The 24,967-nt window shown below is 36.6% G+C and overlaps 1 protein-coding gene across 1 annotated transcript; it reads left to right on the plus strand.

Moving 5' to 3' along the window:
- Positions 1-253: 253 nt before the first annotated feature.
- CRLF2 (cytokine receptor like factor 2) lies at positions 254-20,576 on the plus strand. The gene is given in 9 exon segments (XM_051806997.1): positions 254-341; positions 1,919-2,098; positions 9,332-9,443; positions 10,178-10,350; positions 11,925-12,064; positions 12,791-12,953; positions 15,657-15,771; positions 16,819-16,903; positions 18,108-20,576. Coding segments are annotated over 8 exon segments (1,137 nt in total). The 5' UTR covers positions 254-341; positions 1,919-2,022; the 3' UTR covers positions 18,381-20,576.
- The last annotated feature ends 4,391 nt before the right edge of the window (positions 20,577-24,967 follow it).

Below are 24,967 nucleotides of genomic sequence, written 5' to 3' on the forward strand. Positions count from 1 at the left end.
TACTGGCAGTCATCATCAGAAGCCGTGGCTGCTGATTTTCAGCTCACCCTCACCCTTTGCTTTCCCTGTTCCTGCATGAAGTTGCACTATTAGGATGGATCTTGTTTGCTCAGACCAAACATGCCAACATTGCACTGTGTGTGAGCCCTGAAGAGGGGATACATTGTGACAATGCTCTGTCCTTGTCCTCTTGGGAGCAATGACCAACAGGATATGGGCAAGTTAATCAACCACACTCCTGTAGGCAGGCAGGCAGAAAAACTCCTGGCGAAGAACAGATCCCGTGGCTCACAGGCAGCTTTCCAGTTCATGGACTGGGCTCATGAAAAAAATCAAACCAGGTAATCAGAGATGGCTTTTAGTAAGCAGAACCTGAGGCAGGTGGCTCAGCCTTAGGTTTGGGTTCAAAAGTCATAAAAAGAGAAATTTTGTTTGACTTCAAGAGGCCCTCAGTATATGAAAAAGAAGTTGAGACTGGTGGGAGGAATGATTACTTCTGGTTCCAAAATACTTGGTAGAAGGAAATGGTGAGTGAAAATGCACTGTTGTCACTTGAGAATTAGACCTCACTTTAGAGGAAGTGTCTCAAAATCAGAATAATTACAGTCCAGAGGGTATTTTAGATATCTTTTCTTTTTTATATTATTTTTCCATACCTGTTTCCTCCAAAGAATGGTCTGCCTTAGGAAGTCTGTAGTCCAGGGTGTTTCATCTGTATGAAAAGCAGACAGGGACAAACTCAGCTCCATCACACTCATGTGTTCTGTAAGGAAAGACGAGACACATTTTTTGGAAGGAAAATGTGATTTTAACCTAAACAGGGACATATGGGAGTTGCCATGTCCTGGGGAACCAAAGGATTTGGGATGTTTGCCTTTGTTTGTGTATCTCACTGGCTTTTGTGATGCTGACTGTGGAAACTGTGAGCAATTTCAGCTTTCCATTATCTATCACCTATGACCTAGTTTAGAATTTCACTCTTGTGTTGCTTGTTATTCTAGTTCCAGGAATTAATGCCTCCCTGGAGGAACTTGATCAAAGCACGGGCTAGACAGTTAACAGAATGCTGTATGTATGTCAGACAGTCGCGCTGGGGTTTCCAAGAATGACTGAGATTTGAGTGGGTCTTCCTGGGACAAGCAATGGATAAGATAGTGAAAGTAGCCAACCAAAGAAAAATAAATAGCCAGATACAAAACTGATATCACGTTACCTAGCTGGGGACTTTGAATATGCGAAAAGCTGAAAAGGATTTCATCTGGCAAACAGTACTGTTGAGTTAAAAAGGACAGTAAACATTTTAGGAAAAGCTCTGAGAGGAATGAAAACAAGCCTAGAAAGAAATCCTGACAGCAATTCTGGGTGTATTCCCAGCCATGATCCAGCTTCCTACCTAGTACCATGTGTTGTTGACAAAGCTTCTACTCTCCCTCCCTACTTGAGACACTGGAAGAAAAATGTAGTCCAGGGGAAAAATATCTTTACTGTGCAGGTGACTGAGCACTGGAACAGATTGCCCAGAGAGGTTGTGGAGCCGCCCTCACTGGAGATAGTCAAGAACCCTCTGGAAGGAATTCTGTGCCATGTGCTCTAGGATGGCCCTGCTTGAGCAGGGAGGCTGGACCAGATGCTCCACTGTGGTCCCTTTCAATGCTCTAGACCCATTCCGTGACTCTGTGATTGATTCTGTTATTCTATGCAGTCATAACTATGCACAGTAACCTGGTCCTTGTTTGGATCAGTCATTTCTGACTGATACAGCTTTGAGAAGGTAAAGATATCAAGAGTAATACTCATATTCTGAGGAATTACTTTTTTATAGGGTTTTTTTGTTTTGTTTTCTTACATAGTATAAAGAAGGTCCTGCACTTCTGATCTATTTGTAGCTAGATATCTCTGAACTTTTTATTTCCTGCAGTCATTTCCTCCAGTTTCTTCCAGCCTCTGGTATAAAGTGATCAAATAGTAAATCCAGAAATTACGATTACTCATGTGTTCATAGTCTGTTGTGTCACTCCAACCATGAGACTCATCTTTCAAGCGTGTTCAATGATCATCACACTGGGCAACCTTGTGGCTTCTCAAGCACAGTCTTCTGGTAAGTTTAAATCCCAAGATATTTATTTAAGAAATTGATATATTAGCCAGCAATATTTCTGTGTGTACTTTACCTCATGTGTTACAATATTCAGTACTTTTTTGATGAAAACAATGAACAAAAAAAAATTCATATCCAGCAGAAATGAAAGTGGATTCTTAAGAAAAAAATAAATATAATAACAGATTTCTATGGAGGTTTTCTAATTAAAAATGAAGGCAGATCTTGCTAAACTTGTGTTTGTTCTTTAAGCATGACTATTTACTTTCTAAAACATATATTATAACAGTGCAGATTTCATCCGAGAAAGGATAGCCTTCACGTTCAACAAACATTGGATAAAACACACTCCAGATAAGACTTCCATGCTTAGTACCCTTAAAGAATGAACACTATGGGAAAATACTAACAATATCTTATTCCTGAGAACGTATCAAGATAAAAGTATTATTAGACAGCAAAATTGATAAAGACAATAAATAAGATCTCTACTTCATGTATTTGTCTGCAATGCCACTAATTATAGCTTACCAAAGGCAAATGGATCATTGCACGAATCTAACATACAGCCCAACACATACATCAATAATCTAATCTTCACTCTTTTTAATTCATTGCAAATTCTCTGTCACTCATTTTATAAGGAAAAATAAGTGCTTTAAAGTTATAAACTCATCAACCTATAAATCAGCTCTCTGTTCCCCCATAGTAAGTACCATTTTCAACAATACTGCACCACCTGATTTTTCAGGGTTAATTTCTCCTGTGAGTCACTGGCTGTCCTGTGAGGGCACGTGACTTCCCTGCCCTGAGATGGTAATCACCTACAGCCATGCTGTACTGATGGCAGGACTTTGTAGAACACAATTTGAAAATTTAAGTTGTGATGCTTATATGATGTAAAGTGTCATAATTCTTAGCAAAGGTAAGTGATCTTCTGGAAAAAAACCTGAAACAAACCACTCAGTTTGATGGACTCTAAGATTATGCCTCAAAATGTATAAAAAGAATTCTCCCTTTCTGTCTTGTTACGTTCTTGGAAAGAGATTATCTATTCAGCCTCTGTCCTGTGCATTCAATTCAGCAGCCATGTTCACGATGAGTTGCACTTCTGCCTAAATTTTTTCCAGTTAAAAAAATGAAACTGTTCTTCATAGATCAGTAGTATTGAGAGTAAATAAAGACTATAGGTTCAGATCTGGGTCTTATTCTCCAGTAGTTTCTGTACAGTGTGCTGTAATATGCGGAAGTTCAACATGTGATTACTTATCAGGTTTCATCAGTGTAAGGAAATCAAAAGTGGTTTTTCTTCTTTGTTATGTATCAATGAGGTTGCAAATGTTCCAATACATGCGTGTTCCATTCTGTTATCTTTGCAGATTGACATTCTACCTTTCCTTTTTCTTTTTTTTATTTATTCCATGACATTAAGCCTTTTTACATGTTTCCCCTCAATAGTATTTTTTCTCAGTAACAAACTTTGAAAAGTGACTTGGAGGTGGAATGTACTTGCTTATACCCTTGCTTATGGCTGCATCTGCATAATTTGATGCTCAAGGAAATTTTTTCCCCTGTAGAAGTGCTTTCTCCACACACCACCATGGTATTTTCCATGCTTCTCTGTCCTGAGACGAATTAGGTGCCTAGCAGTGCCAGTGAGGTTAAAGTCTTGGGCATAACCTTACCAATCCCTGTCTGGTTTTATGGAAGAGGTAGACTTGGATAATTCTCTGAAGCTCTTGCTCCAGGGCACCAGTATGTGTCCTACAGCACTGCAACATATTGCATACCAACTAGACAAGCAGGTCATGCTCAGACAGAAAATTGTTGCCACCATTTTTTAGCCCAGTGATTCCTTATTTATAATATTTTTGACCTTTTCACCTATCCATTATCATAATAGGAAAAATAATTATAAATGTGTTGCTTTGTTGTATTTTACGCCTCTAGGATCATAATTAGAAGAAGGCCTTAAAAAATTGCAACTACTGTGGAAGATCTAGCACATTTGCTGAGAATGATCCATGATGTTGCAGTTGAATTCATAAAATTTCCATAACAAATAAAGATAGAGAATCGGTCCCCTCTGTTCTATTTCCTTTAACAGAAGATAGGAATGATTTTGCCTGCAGAAGTATAGGTGTATAGTTACTGAAAAGGAAACATCACCAGAAGGAAAATCCATACATATCCTCAGAGGATTTGATGTCCATCTAATCCAAACTTTAAAAACCTCACTTAGACTATGTACCTTTTCTTGTTGAAATGTGAATTATGCAACATTTACACATTATAATTTGAAACAATGCAAAAAACAATGCATGTAAATATTTACTGTAAATTTACATGCAACACAAGCCATACTGCATTCAAAAAGGCTATAAACCCCATGAAATTAGGATGCATGGTAGAAAATTGTGACTAGAGCTCTATAAACAAAGTCTTTAACAATAAAAAATCATTAAGATTCTGTCCTACATACCTAGTTAATTACTTTGAGACTGATTTCTGATGAAGCCCTTAAAAACTAGAGCACAGGAAAGAATGTGTATAGAGAATATATATAAAGAATATGTATATATCACCAGATAGTTTATTACAATTTCTCTTTATTTCAATTAATTGTTTCTATTTATTATTAAAAAATTTAATATTGCATTACCTTCTATTTTAGTGCATAAATAAGTGCAGGTTTGGGAGTTTATATTTATATGTTAAAATCACAACATTTTAATTTATAACATGTAGGTATTTTTGGCAAAAAAATATTCTGATCCTAGAAAGATTTATATATGTTTTTAAGCTGATGCACACTGACTAATCCTGCTGAAGTCAAGTGGACTACTCAGAGGTTATAAAGTTAAGTCCATGAATAAGTCTCTGCAGGACTGGACCCAAACCAATATTCTTTGTCATCTGAAATATGTTCATTGCCAAACCCAAGATTTAGTCTTCATCTTTGAATTGCAGTCTCTAATAAGTAGTGCACATTTATAGTACAGATGAAAAAAATAGAGAATAATGAGTGTTATTTAAAGTTCAGAATTAAATGATGTCTTTTGTTGAACTGGCTGGTCAGATCAGACCCTCAGTTTTTACTTTTTTACTGTAATGTGAGGAAATTCCATGTGGTTCCTCTGGTTTCTTTGTTATCATCCTTCTCTAGAGACAATCCTATCTCAACTAACCCACATGGAGTTTGAAGAGACTGAACACCCCATTAAAATAACTTTATGGATATCAAGGTTTTAGTGTTGGTGTCCTTTTTGCATTGTATTGAGGGAAAATGGGGTGCCCTGCAAAAGGATTTCAAGAGTTGGCCTGTGCAGAGATGGAAAGGTGGCTTACAACCAAAATCTCTACTTTTACTTCTCTGCTGGCCGGTTGTAGGATAGTTGCAGGTTCAAGAAGATTCCCAATCACACATCACCTATTTGAGAAGCAAATTCAGTCTAAATATTGTCACCATAGTTATTGTCAGGTGTGTGAAAAAAAATTTACATAAAAAATTTCGGTGTGTTCTCTCTCACAGTTAATGAACCATTGCTATCTCTCTTAATTCCAACAATTTCCCTATAAGCATACTTACAAAAAAAAAAAAAAAAGTTATACTTCCCAGTAAGATAGAAATTCAGAAAAAAAAGTAGCAGTATAATATTATTTTAGCACTTTGAACTTGGAGGGATAAAACTCAGCATTGCAGTTTTTCCCTCTTTGAGATACCTAAAACAATCTTTTCCTCTCCTTTCTTCTCTTCTGTTAATGGTATTTTGTATTTAGGCTATAAACTCCTTTTTCCCTCTTCCTTCCTTTTTTCTACACCTGTAAAGCCCTTGTGACCAAATTGACTGAATACCTCAGAGTGATTATGATAGAAAGAGGCTTTTTACAAGGGCATGTAGTGACAGGACAAGGGGGAATGGCTTTAAATAACAGAGAGTAGGTTAAGATTAGATATTAGGAAAAAATTCTTTACTGTGAGGCACTGGAACAGGTTACCCAGAAAGGCTGTGGATGTGCCATCCCTACAAGTGTTTTAGGCCGAGCTGGATGAAGCTCTCAGACACCTGGTCTAGTGGAAGGTGTCCCTGTCCATGGCAGGGGGGTTGAAGTTAAATGATCTTTAAGGTCCCCTTCAATCCAGGCTAAGCGAAGATTCTATGATTCCATGATTCCATGGTTACAACTGCTTTTCTTAGCAAATTGTACAAGATCCCCCGGAACCTTTACTGATATTAGATGTCTTCAAACACCTGCTTTTCACCAGTGAAGTAGTCTCTTTGCTTTACAATTGCCTTCAGTCTACAGATGCTAGCAGCTCTACAGCAGATACTAGCAGCTTGACACCACTGAGCAACATGAGACCAGTCATATATAAACCCAACCTTCACCATTTCCTGACCACTAGAAATCAATGCAAGATGATTTTTCACATCCTGGGCCAACAGCTGCAACCTCACAACTGGAGAGCAATAGGATAAACTCTGGTTGTTGAGCTCACTCTCCAAATAATGAAAAATTCACTGCAATGTTTTTCAGTGGAGCTGCCCAAGTCTAAGTGAGGGTTTGGAGCTGACACTGTTCATCTGGTACATCTTAGATTAGTTGGCTGCACCCAAGATGGGACTCTCAGACTCCTACTCTTTTTGCCATCCTGTAGGTGAGACAGCCTTCCCCTCAGTTCAGTACATAGGTTATTTCAATTATTTTCACAAAGTGCAGGAAGATTAGTGTACACAGTTCTTTGCAGAGATGTTAAGTCACCTTCTGAGAATAAACTGAAGAAGGTTGCTTGTTTTTGATTTGAAAAATTCTTCAAAACCTTGCCCTACAAACAGAATTTTTCTTTCTGTCATTGTGCCAAACTATATTACACATAGAAACAGCATTGGAATTAATTTTGAATTTAATTATCCTTGAAAATATGTAACTAAGAAAGCAAGTACTCTTCCTGGGTTTATTTTCATAATTGAAGAATGATCATTAGCAATTCTTTCTCAAAGTGAAAATATCTGCAATCAGACTAATTATTTAAAAGTAAAAAGTACATATTTTGTTGCTTCTAGAGGGAATTGAAAGGATTTGGTCTAAATTCATAAAAATTATCTCAGGACAGTACAGTATTCTCCATTCACTAACATTTATATTATTTATATTTATATTTATATTTATATTTATATTTATATTTATATTTATATTTATATTTGTATTTGTATTTATATTTATATTTGTATTTATATTTATATTTATATTTATATTTATATTTATATTTATATTTATATTTATATTTATATTTATATTTATATTTATATTATTTGTATTTATATTTGAATTTAAAATGTCAGTTTTACTTAGAGAGGGAGAACATGTAATTATACATTCAAATATATATTAAATATATATTTATCTACCTTTATAGAAAATATGTCCAAGAAGTCCAGTTACACTACACATATTGCGGAGCACAACTATGTAGTCCATAAAAGTTAAGAAGTATTAGTGTAATTGCAGACCAAGAATCCACTGTTAGACACTCTACTGTCATATTTCTTGGTGGCTTTAGTTAAAGAAAAAATGATCTCTTAGGCCTGTGGACAGACTTACAAAGAGCTTGAGAACTTAGGAAACAAGAGGTACATAGGTAGTCTGTTGTAACAGAGGTAGAAATGGCTGGATAAACTCCATTTTACTATACCTTTTGAGGGTCTTAACTTCTATTTTTGTCTCTGCTTGTAGTAGTACTGACACACAAGATTTTCTGTTTGAGAAAACAATACGGAACAAGCCTGCAGGCATTAGTTAGGAGCTGGAGGAGTTAGTTTCAAGTCTTTCTTTGAATAAGAGCAGAATCTTTTCTGCTATGTGATTCATGGAGTTCTGGTAAAAACCTGCAGCTACATCTACCCAGTATCTCCTGGATTTCTGTCATAACCATCTTGAATAATTTTGACAAAACAATGTATTACAATACAAATACATCTATACAAAAATGTTCTGACTAACTTTAACTAGAGTAGTCATAAAATATCTAGACAGAGATATAGGCATAAAAATAGGCAAAATGCTTACTTGAACTCACATGCCTTTCTCACATTCTTAATATCGATTATGGAGCAAAAGATAGCAACCCTGAGAATAGTCATGTGTGATTCCCATGAAACAATCAGAACAACTGGATGTGATGAAAAGCTCATAAGAAATGATTTTAAAATTTTCCACCGCAAACCTCTTCAAAAGTCCAGAGTGGCATAAAATGTAAACAGCAATCAAAACTAAAATCCTATATTTTCCTTCTAGGCAGGAATATTCCAGCAAAGGTTTTTAGTGATAGACACTTCATGGTTAGAGATAGCAGTCTGCAGTTTTTTCCTTCAAGTGGTTTCTTGCTGGTATTCAAGATAAACTTTCTCTATCTTTTTCATTAAATTAAATACAATTTCACATCTTCTAGAATACAAAATAAATAATCTGTCCTCCTCCTTAGTATAGAATGGATTTCTAATCCTTCTGCCTTCTTAGTTTCTCCATTTCGTCAATGCCAGGTTCTATCTTCGGTGAAATCCTGGTGGACATGGAATTAAAATACCTGTTTCCCTAGCAAGAACTGTAACAAGGAAATGATCACGAGAGGAAATAATATCTGTGTACAGTCAAAAAACATTAAATGATCACACTTGTATTTAAGGTGGAATTGGCCAGAACCACATAGATCAAATATGTAATACCCCTACTTGTGCTGACCTGCTCTGGATTCCTACGGCTCTTGACTGGTTTGGACCAATGGTGTCAGTTCCTCATTTCTTACAGTAAACATTTGGCAGTTTACACAGAGGTTCCATATAGCATTAGTTCCCAAATAGTTTTCCTTAGTAGGTATTATGGGGATAAGCTGGTCTTAAGGCATAGGCCCTGCATATATGCCCTGTATAGGCCCTGTGTAGGCATTGCATACACGTGGCCCAGTATACATCTTTGGGCCAAGGGATCATGGGGCCAAATCTTTCCCTAGTGTTGCTGTGTAGGCTTTCATTTTGCTATTTTGAAATTCTAATTTCAATCTCTCTAGGTTATCTTACTGTTTCCTTGTATTTTAGAAGTTCTTATGTCTTCTTATTTTATGATCACCTGGGACTACTGCATACATATCTTTGAAATACTGGTTGCCTATAAATATCAAGGAATGCTTTCCATACTTACTCCTGAAACCATATTCTCTGTCATTGTCCTGGGCAGGTTTGGAAGATGCCATCAAGACCAAAATAATCAATTTCAATAATGAGAAGATGCAGATCACATGGGCAGCAGGAGAGCTTTTTCGCAATGAGAATGTGTCATTTTCTTACACGTGAGTATTGTCAATGCCTATTCTTCTCTTTTTAAGGGTTTGCTTTGGAAGGCTGAAATATCTAAGTCTATTTGAGTCTTCTGTGAACTGAAAAGGGTTTTAACATTTGTTAATATCCAACATGAAACCTGTTTATATTCTCAAACTGTTACAAAAGTGTACAAATTAACAAGCCTGGTGAGTAGCCTGTCACCACAGATATTATGTGAAAGATTTGTCTCTCTTCTGCCATTGTGCTAAATGCTAATGCTTATTACAGTATTGAAAGTGGGTTTTCCACATATGTGTGTATATTTTCTTTATTAACTGACATAATTAATGACTAACAGAAATTTAATATTTTGGTTCAAGTCAGTCATAATGCTTGATCTTTTCTTATTGGGTAGTACATGTGAAAGAACTTTTTGCAGTATATTTTTGGAAACGGAATCACAAAAGTATCTGTTTGAGCAAGTAATTCTCTTATTAGAAAACAACAGCATGAAGGAAACTTGATTATGTCAGACTGCATCAAAGCCTAGGGCTAGAATTTCAATAAGTTTTGAGCGATGAATTCCCTCACACCGCTGTGAAATCTGTCATTTCAAGAAATTCCATGCTCAGACTTCCCTTGGTAGGAATGTTTGGGGGGAAAAAAAAGAAGGAAGAGAAACTAATAACAGTAATAAAAATTAATTGAATTGACATGTGCTAATTGGTAAGTTTTCCATTTACTAATACTATTTCATTTATAGATTTGATGAAGGCAAGCACAAAGTTTGGAAGCCATGTCCCACGTATTTATTGGATCAAGATTATAATTTTGGGTGTCTTTTTAAGACAGAAGGACCCACCCTTGCCATCTCTATTAGGAACAGCAACGGAAGTGAAGAGCTTTTTTCTAAAAAATTAAAATCTGATTTTTATAGTAAGTATGCAAAGTCACAACTACTTTGATAGTCCCAGTACCCTCACTGATTCTCCATTGTCTGAGTTTGAGAATAAATCAGTTATATTAGCAGATAAAATGTTATTTGTGTGTGTGTCAAAACTAAATTATACTTATTTCATGCTGATTTTTTTCCCTTGCTGTCACCAGTAGTTACAGCCTGCAGCTGAAGCTAAGTGAGATAGCACAGGACAGTCAGATTTGTCACAAAATACAATTTCAAAATCAGAACAAAAATACAAAAAAAAAAAGTAGGTGTACTTTGTCTAGTGCAGGCCTGTTCGGTAATCACATCAGGAAAATTAATAAAAATTCATAGTTTTTTTGTCTTAGTGTTGACTGCTAGAATTATGATCTTTCTCATATTTTCAACCTTCTGTTATTTTGCCATCTTCCATGCAATATGAGGCAGCAAACTACTTCTTATCAAAACTGCTGTCACAAAACCCTCATCAGATATCAACAGAAATTAGTTGAGTGGCTCTGGTACAGAGTAAAAGGGACATCCTACTACTAGCAGACAGATGATATTCCTATTTCTGTTAAATCTTTCCTGCCCCCAAATACATATGTCATGTCTAGTGTGAGATTAGTTTATCAAAATCTTCTGGAATTTCACATATTTATAGCATTTAAAGTGGAAGGATTTTTTCCTAATACAAATCTCGTAGAAAATATGCGATGGAGAATTATCTGGAAAAAAAAGTGTATTCCAAATTGATTATAATGTTTCAGCAAAAGAGATTAAACAAAAATCTATCAAGGCATTGAATTTTGAGAATACTTTTGTATGTCATAATTCTGACAATATCTGCTAAATTTTGGAAAACTGCAGACTGATCCTCAAATTTTGGCTATTAAACACCCACTGATAATAAAATGAATTTCAAAAGGGTTAGGTAACAAAGAAAAAACATCAAGCACCAGACTAAAGTATTTAAATTAGGAGGGCAGCATTTTCATAATACAAAAAGGGAACTAGGACTGAGAAAGCAGGCAGCAATCTCCTCACCCCTTCATTTCCCACTACTAAAAATTAACCATCTGTGTAGTTCAAACCATGGCATTGTCTTCCGACCGCCTGAGAAGACTGATGGGTAGATTCAGTTGTGCACAGGTGGGAACCCAGTGCTTTTTGCAGATGCCTCACCATATCCCACAGAGCCTCCAGCAGCTGCACAGGTGTGTCTTGGAGTCTTTATGATACCGAATTTGTCACTTTGTTTCCAATGAAGAGGCCTTTTTCTTTCTCTAAATTACAGGGAGTATGAGGAGACTGGAGTCCTTTCTTAAGCACTTGCAGTAGGTTCCTGACATGAGATAGTAACCACCTTTAATGTGGCACCTGGAATGGTGAACAGTGTTGTGGTGCCAGGCTCCACTCTGATGGTCAATAGGGAGATCAGCCACAAAAGCAAATCCAACAAGAAGAAAGTCCACCTTCTCCAATTACTATTCAGGGAAACTGAGACAAGGAAGGAACACAAATAATTTTAAGTGGGAGGTGCTTCTTTTTCAGAGTTTATAGCAAAATTTGTTTCTATTCTTTTTAGTAAAGCCCAATCCACCAGAAAATGTGACCTTCTTCTGGAAAGAGGACACAGTTACTGTGAGCTGTAATAAACCAGAGAGAGCTGTGAAGTGCTTGAGACTTGAGCTTCAATACAAAAGCACGTTTGACAAAGAGTGGCAAGTGAGTTGAATGCCCCGTTTTTAATCAACATTGGAAGGAGCTGGAATAGCATCTCCATAGAATGTGAAATAGAGTTGTTTTCAAATTGTTCTCCTGTCCTGTATTTTCAAATAAGGCTGGTAGCAGAAAACATCTAGATTTTTAGGATCCTGGATTCCTGCAATGCCAGAAATAATTTACTTTATGAGTTATATCCAGTTGTTACCCAAAGAGCTAAGGACAATCTAAGGGAAAAGTCTCACATTAAGAATAAAAGAGTATGGAAAGATAAAAGAAGAAAGCAGAGTAGACGAAAGAGAGAAAAATAAGAAAAACTAATGAAATAGTGTGAAAAAAACAAAATTACATGGGATTTTTATTTATTTTCAAATTAGCTGCTAAGTATTTCAAAATATTATTTCATCAACTTAAATCGTTCAATTTTCAAATATAACTTGTAAATATTTTGTGGATCGAATTTCTTTGTATTTTGTAAAAATGCAGATATAACACAGTGCACGACGTAATGGTTGTTCTGACTTTCAACTCAATATCATACAAAGTGGAATAGATATGAATAGTAAAAAGTTAATCAAGAAACAGAATTCCTTGAAATGCAGAGAAGTCAACATTCAGTTCTGAGGTTTTGGGTTGCTCTATCCCTTGTCTTGTGGCCATGACTGAGTGTAGCATTCTGAAGCACTGCCTTGAAAATCAGAATTAACAACAATACACCTTCCTTCTCAGTCCAGAACTTCCAGATGTTGCCGTGTTGGAGATCAAGGCTTTGATTCAAGGAAATGCTATTCTTTCCGGGTCAGACTGAAGAGACTAGTACCCCACTGCAACGTAGTTAATTACAGCAGTGACTGGGAAGCAGAAACATTTTGGAAGAATGGCACGTTATTAGGTAACAGCTTATATATATGTATATATGTATATACATACACACACACACACACACACACATATATACACACACACATATATACACACACATATATATATGTATAGTCTAAGTGCAAAAGGGGAAGGGAAGACTGCAAAAGATGCTGGGAACACACAGTGAATGAATGTTGCACTACTGTCCTCCATCTTCTGTTATCAAAGAAAGTTCATGTGGATATCTGTGCTGGTTTAAAAGTTAACCAGCAGGGGGAATGAACCCAACTCAAAGGAGAGATTATAAGTCAGAATAACAATTTATTAAAATAATACAGTAAGTACAATAATACAAACAAACAATTGGTCTCAACCCACAAAAACCCAAATGTATAACCCAGTACCCTGGGGCCTGAACAAAGTGGTGTTCCTTGGGCCCCGTTTGAGTCCAAAGTAAAGGGAGAGGGGAAGAACCTGCTGGTGGGAGAGCTGCTGCAGTCTGGCCAGAACTGGTGATCGCAGTCCAGTGGTGGTCTAAGTCTGGTTGAGAGCGATGAGATGCAGCCGTCCTCTGGATCCCACGAGTGGGTTGAAAAATGTTCCAAAACTCCAAGATTATATATCCTCCAGTTCAGGCAGGAATGTTCAGTGCTCCCCTCAGGGCGGGGAGTTCCACAAAGGGTGTGAGGACAGAAACATCTTCCTATCTCACAGGCCTCTTAACACCTAGTTTATAGCCTGAGGAGTCAGGCTCTATGGGCAGAGGGTGCGAATAGTCTATTGACAACAATAGTCTAGTTTCTGGGAAATGACATGGAAGGCTATAGAATACAGTTTTGGGTTACACCCACCATGATGAATTGATCTCAGCTGTCCTAACTAGGACAATATCTAATTGCCCATGTTTAACTCCGTCCCTTTTGTTCCTGATGGCCCATAAAGCAATCAATTTATGTCATAATCAGCAAAGTTAAGAATATTCTTATTATTTGTGTTACTAGAGTGTCTAGGGTCCCTCAGTAACAGTGATGTGATACGTGGGGGTTCTGTGAATGTGGGTGTTGTGGGGGGTGCCCTCATAGGATATTTGGACAACAAACCTGAACTCTAAGAAAATCCTTGATGCCCCATTTTTGAATGCAATTTATTTTGAAAGTATATCCAGTTGGACTACTGGACCAGAGGTCACAGAAGTCTGGTGTTCATAGGTGCTGGATGGATCAAAACAGGAGGGATGATGGGGAAAAAGAGAATAAATGGAAGTAAAGCCAGTATGAGAACTGCTTTCCCACCAGACAGATACATCTGAATGTGATTGATTTCAATTAGATCTTTGATGAAACAGTTTTTCTACTGACTACCAAAACTAAAACCCGGATTTGCTGTAGTAAAGGAAAGACCACACAGCATACTAACACATTTGTATTATATCAGCTGGCACAAAATGCTACCCACTAGGCTTTATCACAATTATGAGACAGATGTGCAGTGTACCAAGATCTGAGTTCTCTAAAATGCAATGGGCTATTAGATCTCTTGAAGAAAATCTATATATGCAAAGCTGGGATGAAATCCTGGAGCATAGGTATGTGTACCCTGTGCAGTAGTGACCACAGTGCTGACCTCCACCATGCAAATTGTGAGCCTACAAGCATGTCCTCAGATGTGTCTGGCAATTGTCTCCAAGGAAACACAGAGGACCATGTCTTCCTATGCACCTCTGAGAGGTGACCACATATCAGCCCTACCTGAACCATTTGACCAGAGGCTACCAGCAGGTACCTGCAAGGAAGGAAAGCACAGAGGAGACAGACTAATGGTCAGAGACTCTGGGTGCCCCTGGATCAGAAGTGACATTGACATAGCCCCTTCACTGGGGCAAGTTATTATTGACTCTGAATCTAACATCAGAGCAAGCCACGGACAAAGATGGGTTCAAGAAATTTCATAAACTCTGAAAACCTTACTTAGGGGTCACAACCTGACTTGTGGCTTCCTGGCAAGCTGAACAGGGCAGGCAGATGGAATAGGCTAAGCAGTTGCTTCTATATGAATAATCACTTAGTTTTTAAGAGTATTTATGTGGAGACCAGAAGGTTAATAGTCGGAGGCAGAGTTTTGAGGTTGCATTACAAAAGCTTCAAGTGGAATACTTGGCATGCAAAAAATGCACAAATGCATTTTTTTTTTTTTTTGGTTCCTGCATATTAGATGTTGTCCTGCCACTAGTTACTTTCTGAGTATTAGCTCTTGTGATTTACTGGTGCTTTGTTTGCTGGATTTGTTTGTTTGGTTTCTGTTGGGAGATAAGACATTCAGGCTTCATGTAAAATAGCATTTGCAGCTTTAGTGATCATAAGTAGATGTATGCAATACAGATCTTAGCACAAAGCTGCTTTATCGCTGTCAATGCAGTATGATGAAGATGAGAAGAAATACTTGATTCATTCATAATGCATCTACCCTTCCTATAAGCCCACTCCTTTGTCCTGTCCAGGTCAATCCAGATAAATAAAAGCACGGTTTTCTTTTGTTGAAAGGTTTGGATGAGTATAGGTTTTCTTTTCAGTATCAATTGAACAAGTAAACTTCTTTTATTTGTTCTTAAAAACTTTTCTGTGTTTTTTTTCTTCTTTTTAAAAGAAAAATTAACATTCTAGCATGATTAGGAACATTTATTGTTAAAGCAAAAAATAATTTTTTGACATACTGTTTTTGTAATTATTCTTAGATTCATGTGATGATGATAGAACATCTCAGTCAAACACAGTAATAGTTTTAAGTTGCTTGCTGGCAGTACTTCTGATGATGATTATCCTCCTGATTCTTCTGTGTAAACGGCAGAGGTAAATATGGTTTTGTTGGTTGCTACTAACTAACATGTCGCAAAAATACAGCTATCATTCACGATCAAGTCTTAGCAATCAAAATTCCTGTTGGATAAATGAAGTCATTGTGGAGATGTAAAAGTCAGTAGCTTAATTACTCTTTGAGGAATAATGCATTCTGGCCTTCCAAACACCAAGGCCTTTAATTTTCAAAACCAAAATAATTCTGGTAAAAGACTATGTTTCAGGTTATAATTCTGTTTCTTCCACTTAAATTATTCTCTTTTTATTTAGAAATATAGTTAAATCCTGAGAAGTCAATCATTTTAGTTACTTCTTCTGAAAGGACATTCTTTTGTCAATCTTCATCAAACTCAATGTCTGTTTGTAGAAGGATAAAGTAAACTTGAGTGCATTCAACTTTAATGAGACAATATCAATATTTGGATTTGCAACTGAATGATGCTGTTCATGTTTAGAATTTGCAATTAAAAAAAAAAAAAAAAACAACTACCAAACAACAAATGAAACTTGTTAAGGTCTCAGATTTTGGCTTTTTTTAGGGGGATAAAAAGGCTAAATATGCAGTATTTTCAGAGATGAAAGTATTTGGGACTCCGATCAACTTTTTAGATCATAGGTTGCATTTTTTCTCCTATGCTTCTGTGTTTCAAATTTACATTTGTGTTCTCTAAGCCAGCCAATACAACTGGTTGCTGTACCATCTTCCCTGTCTAGGGAGACGTGGCCAGAAAATGCAAAGCTCTGACTAGTGCATAGAGCAGAATGACACTTGCTGACTAGCTGGAAGATTGTATTAAGTCCAGATTTTACTAGAGTGGGGTTGGGTCAAAAATTTATTAGAAAAAGTACCTTTAGCCTCACGGTGTTATCATACTATTATAACTACTTTTGTTACTTTAGAACACATTTAAAAGAAATCAAGACTAGAGTATTCTCATGTAAAATATATTTGTGGGTACAGAACTACACTGAAGTGAATTTTTGTATGAATGGTTATGTTATAATGAAACATCAATTTGTATTTTTCTTTACTTTTTGCAGGCTTCAGATGTCAGTCATGCCTGCTATACCAGATCCAAAATACATATTTGCTGATCTCTTAAATGATCATAATGGAAACTTCCAGGTAAGCATCACATTAGCAGGGCTGTAAACTCTACAGTGTTGAGAATAATTTAAAAGTAGCTACTGATTTTTGCCCTGTCACAGGCACAAGCACTCTGACCCAAGACAAAAGCCCTAAAGTCCTTCCCCTCGAGCAGTATCACCAAGAAGATTCACAGAGCAAATACCAGGACTCGTATAATCAATGTAGTGCTGCTTTGGCACTGTGAAAAGACACTTGTTATAAAAGACAGAATCTGCTGGAGAAGAATTTACAGGTGTCCAGAGGCACAATATCCATGGTGATGACATTGTGGTGTTTGCATCCATTCCTGCACATGATATGTCAGGGAGTTTGCTTCAGCCTGGTCTTACCCTTTATGTTTGTGAAGTGCTGACACAGTGATGGCTGAGCCAGTGAGTGCTGAGCCAGTGATGGCACTTCATGCTTTTGGAGGCATCAGTCACAGTAGGAAGCATCCTTTCTTAGCCATAGAGATGCATAGTCACCAAACTATTAGACACAGAATGGCTAACAGATGAATAGATTACAGGTTTATTTTTGCTTTCTTAATGTTTCTCATAAGTCCCTGACATCACCTATGTGGTGTAGTTTTCTGTATTAGCTGTTTTAGTGTTTATCTTAATTAGTACTATGTTTCCTCTGAGGGGAAACAGGTCAAATATTTACATTGACAAACCCAATGACAATATCAAAGAGCAGTAATGATTTTTCCATAACAAGATGAAAACTTTTTGTATATGGTAGCTTTAAACTAAAACTGAAGAAGAAAGGTACAAATTCAAATTAATACTGAAACTTTAATACAGATATGCTATGTTGCCTAAATCTCCATGTAAACTCAGTCTTAATTTAGATTAAGTCAGGGCTTGGGTCAAAGAATGCATAAGTCTGTCATGGAGGTAGCACCAGATATTTCACACATTCAGATTTTCAAAAGGCCCTGACTAAATACAAATATCTATTTAACGTGGTCTCGAGATTAAGTGGAATTTGTATGCAGTTCTGTCTGTTTTATTTCCATTCTGTCTTTCTTCCATCCTACTATCTGATGTCCTGCTTGTCTGTTTGCTTCCTCTTCATCTTCTCCATTGTGGCTTATCCTGGAAAGAAACCATTATGAAAGGAAAATCAGTGTCTTACAACCAGGTTTCTTTTGATTGATATCTCATCTCTGCCAACACCAATATTTTAATTTTCCCAGGAATGGCTAGACAAAACTGATCATGTGGTGCTTCAAACCAAGCTAGAATATGAAGAGCCAGAGTGCATCACTGAGGCAGAAAGCCAACAAGAAGATGAAAAGAACAGTGGCAAACAGGGGCCTTAGGAAAAAATCTTCACTTTTTCAGGAATGGCTGAAAATAGTGACCTCAAAGCAGCTCAGATTACCTGCCTGATACCAGCATCCAACACTATAGCTTCTTTTGCTGGCTTTCATATTTTAATGAATGATGACATGTATGTGACTTTATAAAATCTGCACAATGCAGAAGGTGTTAGGAAATTACATAAAAGATCCTGTTGAGTTTAGGGGAGTGACTGAATAGAAAAGATCATTATGATAAGATTCACTTCAACAAAGGCACTGGGCTGTGTTATCTCTTGGATCTGGACTTTCCCAACAATTCTGATAACTTGGGCAGACTCAGTGTTTGAAGCAAACTCCTGATAATTTATAGAGCTAGGATTGTTTTTCTAATTGGTATTAATCTCTGAGAATAAACTGAGCCTTATTTTCCTCTATCGACAGGAGAGGACAAGAGGTCCTCCATAATATGTCAGTAGAGCTGAGACTTAGTCCTCATGTTTATGGAATGTAGAGCAGTGCAAACTAGGCTGTTGTTCTTCCCAAATGAAGAGGGAAAATGAAGAGATTTTGCTGTCTCACAAAGACCAGACCATATACTGTGCTTTTTCACAGTGATAGGGTACTGCTTTGCAAGCCTTCCTTAGACTAGAGGTTCTTGCTCTTGTAAACTGCTTCTCCCAGTGTGTAACTTTGCACTGCATAGCATGCCTTCAAGGTTTTATGAGGAAGCAATAAGACCCATGTCTAAGAACAGAAGAGCGAGAATGTACAGGATTGAATCAGATTTTATCCTGCAAGTAGTGTTGCAAGTAACATCCCATAGAACAGGACAGGACTTCAAGTGCCTCATCTAAAGGTCGGGTCCTCTGTATCTTACAGTCTTTGTACAGTCAGCATCTTATAGTCTTTATTTTAGAGCTGAGGTTCATTTTTAACAGTACTTATGTTTAAATGAGTAGCATTTATTTCAAACTGGGGTTTGGTGAAAGCAGCAGCTGTAGAACCAAATTAGGATTTACTCATATTGCGTATGGTAGATTCTTGGTTTTCTTTAGAAAATGTTTGCTTTGTTTTGTTTTGCTTTTTTTTTTAACAAAAAGTTTTAAAAAACAATTTTAGAACAGTGTCCTAAAATTTTCTAAACATACCATATTTTAGAGTATGTTTAATCTTAAATTTAATATATGATATACTAAGGAATTAGAGCTCAGAAAGAAAAAAATCTTGTCTATTCTGATTTTTCTCATATCACTTATGTTACATGCTATTTGAAAGCAAATTTTGTAAAAAAATTTCAGTGTTAAAAGTATGTATGATCTGCATGAAGTATTGTAGATATACTGTGATTATGTGATGAATTAGCTCCCAAAACTGCATATCAGTTATTTATTAAATGACTATCAGTTGACTAACCTTTGACAATTGCATACTTTCACTATGCAAGCACACTAATTTATAGTGCAACTTGGAAATTTCACATATCAGAAAAATACAGTGATTAGTAAACTGTTTTTAATTCAGTGCTTTAAAAACTTAAATTTCAGATCTTTTTGAGAATAGGAAATAGCAATATGGATGATTAAGTTTCAAAGTCTGTTTCTAGGTGCTCCAGTTTCCTGTACAAGGAAAAATAAAGAAATTTTCTGGCCAATAACTGGAAAACTTAATTGGGAGGATAGTTTAGTCGTATTACCCGATATTTTCTTGACATTGCCTCATATTTGACTGTTCACTAAGAAGATTAACATGTTAACAGGGGATTTCCCATAATTACAAGAACAATTTTGCCTTGTCCTCTCTAAAACACATGTATGCAAATTTTGGAGTTTTTTTTTGTACACCCCGCAATTCTGAAAATTTTTCTGAAAGGTAAGTGTGCAAAGTTTCAGTAGCAATTTAAGAATGCATTGAATTTTAAGCTAATTCAAGCTACATAAAATTTGATAAGCAGAATCTATCTCAGCTTAGTTCTTATAAGTTGCCATTATTGCATAAGAACCAGATACAGTGAATTATAACAGACAAGAACCTGCTCCAGTAATGATTATATGAATAAATAAGGAAGTAAAGCCCAGAATATATTGCTTAGTTACTTCCTCTTCAAACCATGCATAATATATGGTTGTCTGCAGAGCCGGCTAGATGCCTTAATTGAACCACTTTCAATTGAGCAAATATTTGTCTGTCTGAATTCAAAATGTTTTAGTATATTTTCCTGAAATCTTATTGTGTAAAAAAAAAAAAAAGAGTAATGTTGGATTGTTCTGTTTAAGTAGCATTTCTGAACTGTAATGTTAAAGTCATGTAAGTTTTTAGTACAGACTATTATGTTTTACAAACAGAAATGTGCATGTATACAACCTTATTTACATTGTATATAAAAAAATAGAAATAAAACAAATAAAACACCCAAATATCTCAAATATTTATTTAAAAAATTTATTTAAAAAAATATTTGAAAAATGTCCCATCTGAAAAAAATAAAAGGAATTATATACATTTAAAACAAAGTACTTTTTTTCTCCTCAAAAAAAGTGAGAAGGAGGCTACACAATAACTTTCACATCTTCCTTCTTATTTATTCAAAAGTTGTCATGTTCTTCAAAGGCATGACTCCATCAGATGCTACATCTTGTTTCCTAATTATATCGCTGTGTGTCACATGGTAGTACAGACTACTTGAACTGTATTTTCTCAACAGCAGAACTAACATACTGTATATTTATTCCTCATACAATTTTACCAGTACTGGGCCAATTTAGATTGATAGATTGAACATCTCTACTGTTTGGTTTGCTTTTGATGTCTGATTTTCAGTGAAAAGAAGAATAGGAGGAAATCAATTTTTGTTAAAACAAGTAACAGAACTTACTAAAGCCAGTTTTGTACCTTCTACTTTCCTTTTCTTTTGTTTGTGTTTGTTTGGGTTTTTTCTGCTTTTAAAAATTACAATAGGGTTTTTGAATTTATTTGGAAATATGCTTTGCACAATTATCAAATGCATAATTTTGAGCAGAAAATGATTAGTTCTTCTGCAATGAGCCTAGAATTTTCTTACAGTGTACTTACAAAAGCTTTCAAAACCATTTCTGCTTTTTTTTTGGTGACTTACATTTTTACAGTCACTAAAGTCAGACAAGCAAAATATAGCTTATTTTGCTTTTTCCTTTTTCTGCAACCAACGTGAGCTTCAAAGATGAAACTGTAGAGCCACACTTATTACATGCTTGAAAAACTGGACTAGATAAAATGTTTTGGGTTTTTTTTGGAAAAGCCACACAGGTCTAAATTTGTCAAAATACCAATGGCAAACAGTCGGCATTTTCCATGGGAAAAGATGATGTGACCCCAACTGACCTTTTGTCACTGACTATCTAAGTAGAGATCTGTCACTGACTAACCTAGTGGCTGAGAAAACCAGTATTGTGCAATAAGAGAAGAAATGCAATAATAACTCCCCCTCTCATGGAAATTTTTTGTAACCCTTACGATTTGAGAGCTGGTTTAGTGTTATCTGCAGGTCTTGCTTCTGCTTGGTTTCTTGCTGGCAACTACTGGCACAAGGTTTTGTGGGTGGGAAATAGAAGGCGTACACTCACCCTGAGCAATAACTGGTTCCTGCATCCACTTTTGCCATATGACAAGCTTGTAGAGGAGCCCCTAACTTGCAATGTGAGAAGTTGCATCTCTTTGGGGTTTCTCTCTCCTCCTTCCTGTGTGTGTCAGGGCCAGGGAAGCAGGTGAAGGCTGAGCAGCCCAGCTACCCAGCTGGGAAAGCTCTGTCACAGGCTGCAGACAAAGGAGCTTGTGTCCCTTTCCCTTACTGTGAAACAGCACAATTTCTTTTTCAAATCGGAATCCCTTGGATTAGTGGTGGGTTTCATGTTTTTTACCTACTCTGTGTCTGGGGCTTCTGATTTCCTGGTATTAGAGGATAATTGTGAAAAAGAAACAATAGGCACCGTATTAAAAAAAAATCCCTGTACATATCTAGATAGGCTGAAATTGTTAACAGAATATGGGCCAAAGAATATCTTTACATTTCCGAAGTATGGTTTCTGCTGTGCCTTTTGCAACCAGACGTGCCTATCTTGTATTGACCTTTTTAGCCACCAACGCACTTGTAACAAACATAGGTAGAGCCCTTCCCAAATCTTCATTTGCAAAGCCTAGCCATGATAAATATTATAATTATACAGAATAAAAGAGGTACAGATATTAGTTCATGACTGTTTTGCTTTGTTCCTCTCTGTTTTCTTTCTATCAATATGCTCAGGTATCACCACTTTTTGATAAATGTTTTCCTGTTCTATACAGGTCTGCAAAAGACTTCTGTTAAAAAGTAGCAGTTATCACTGTGTTCCCGGAAGGTTATTAAAGGGAAGAACAGACTCAGTTTTGGTTTTTTGATAAGAAAAGAAGATGGGTAGATAAATTGTAGGCAGTAGGTCTTGTAAGGTCTACAGATAGAACGAGCTATATTCTAACACTAACTCTCTGCACTTCTACAAAATTATATAAATAAGAGGAAGCATATCAGCACAATCCCCTTAAAGTATGAGATATTCCTAAAACAATTAAGAAATACCATAGTATACCTCTTAACTAGGAAGGACCTTAAAGTCATCAATACTAACACAGAGAGGGACATGTATTACCTATCCTGCTGTATCTTGGCACAAACAGCTCTGCTTTGTCCTGTGACTGTTTAGTGGAATGAAGTTGATGGGAAAAGCTTCAGTCCCCTTTTTGGTGGGCATCTGCATCTCTGGGCTGCGATGTGATATATCATCTCTGACCCAGCCAGTCTGGAAGAGGGGTTTTTATGTGAAAGAGCTGAGCTTCCAAAGAAGGGTGAGAACAGCACACACAAATGTACCATGGTTTTTAATGAACACAGGAGGTCCTTCTAACTAAAAAGAAGAGCTGGGGGGGAGGGGGCTGATTTCTACATACCCTGTGAATTCTCTAAATGCAGAGCTATAAGGTTAAGCAGGGAGAGGGACAGGGAAGGTGACCTCACTCTGGTACAATGAAAGGATTTATAGATCTTTTTGATCAATAATAACAGATATAGATATAGACATATATAAAATATAGATATTTTTGGTCAACAAGGTTTTCCACTTGAAATTCTTAAAGGGTGGATTTTCAAGTATTCTATCTCAATTTAAATGAATTCATAGAGGCAGTGGGACAACACAACCACTCACCAGGTCATACAGGCATTGCCCAGCATTGCTCAGATATCCAAAAGAAACACAGACCAGGACAGCAGAGCCAGGCACACTGGTCTGCTTGGCAAACAACCACATTCCCAATGCATTAAATTGTCATAGACCAAATGAAACTAAAAGATACAGACAAAAGTCTACCTCTACTTTACAGTAAATCATGCCATAAGCAGTGATGTAACTATTAGAAAATGGACACATTTTGGGATTTCTCTCTCTTTAGGTAGCCAAGACCTCAGTTTCCATTTCCATATGAAAGATTCTTCATCTAGAATTTGTGAAGTTAACTCAGTCTCACTGTGGGCCTGTTAATAACTGCTCCACCTCTGAGTATGTTACCTTTGTTTATTAAGTTTGCTCGGGGTTTTTGCATAATAAACAAGGAGAAAACACCCCAAACAGGTTGGAATCAGGTTTGCATATGAATCACTATAAAAGCAGAATGCAGCAAAGCCACTGGAATTAGATGTTTTGTTTCCTATCATATTTTGCAGTTGTTGTTGATAAACTAGAGCTGAGTTATGGGCCTTCTTGTGTAATTTCCCCCCATTTGTTCCAAAATATTTGAATTTCAGTGCAAAGAACAGCAGCAAACAAAGGGTCTAGCAGATGGTTCAGAGCGGAGTTATCGCTCACGGTATCTCAGCGTGCAAATGTCTCGTGTCCCTTGCAAGTTATTTTGCAGAAGGTGTTAGATCTCAATCAACAACACCAAGGATTTAAACACCCAGGCACTGGAGAAGATCTCCACATCAAAAAAGTCTCAGCAGTCTACCACCCCCCAGACTAAAACAGCAGAACTAATATGGTGTAGATTGAAAAACAAGAGGTAAAAGAGGCAGTCAGAAGGGAGCCTGTACTTACTATTGATTTGGATTATACTCAGAACTGTGAAGTATTCCACATCTTGTGTTGAAATCAGTCAAATTAGAATTGTTTTCAGTTAGCATCCTGGTAGAGGTGCTGTTTCTGCTACGATGGCACTCAGTGGGTAGGACTGTTCTCAGCAGTCCACTCAAAGGAATGGGAGAAAGTGGGACTATCTAACTGCCATAGCATTGACAAAATTTGGAAAATTGAATGATGTGTTTCTACAGTATAATTTTACCTCAGATGTTATATATAGGCCTTTTAAAGCACCATTTGGTTTAATGTGAATGTGTGGTTAAAGAACCCATGCAAAATATTTTGCAACATTCTCATAAATCTACATCAGTATGAATGGGCTCTGTTGTATGTCGAGGAGGAATTTGTCAGCATTTACCCCTATTCTGCTGGGCAGTTGGTAGAATCTGATATCTGTTGAACGCTGAAAGAAAATCCAATTCGTGTTAATTCTGTGGCAAGATATTTTGATTTGGCTCTTTGAAGCTGAGGAAACAAATGAGTTAAAAGACAAAGAACTTAAGGAACTTTTTATTCAGTGCTGTTTTTGCAGCAACAGGGAAGTTCATATAAAAATTAAATTACTCTTTTAAGAAAAGGAAAATGTGACAGGAAGAACACTTGAAAGTAATG

Source organism: Manacus candei, unplaced genomic scaffold (assembly GCF_025592945.1).
Source record: "Manacus candei isolate 608988 ecotype Guabito, Panama unplaced genomic scaffold, ASM2559294v1 h1tg000069l, whole genome shotgun sequence".
NCBI lineage: Eukaryota > Metazoa > Chordata > Aves > Passeriformes > Pipridae > Manacus > Manacus candei.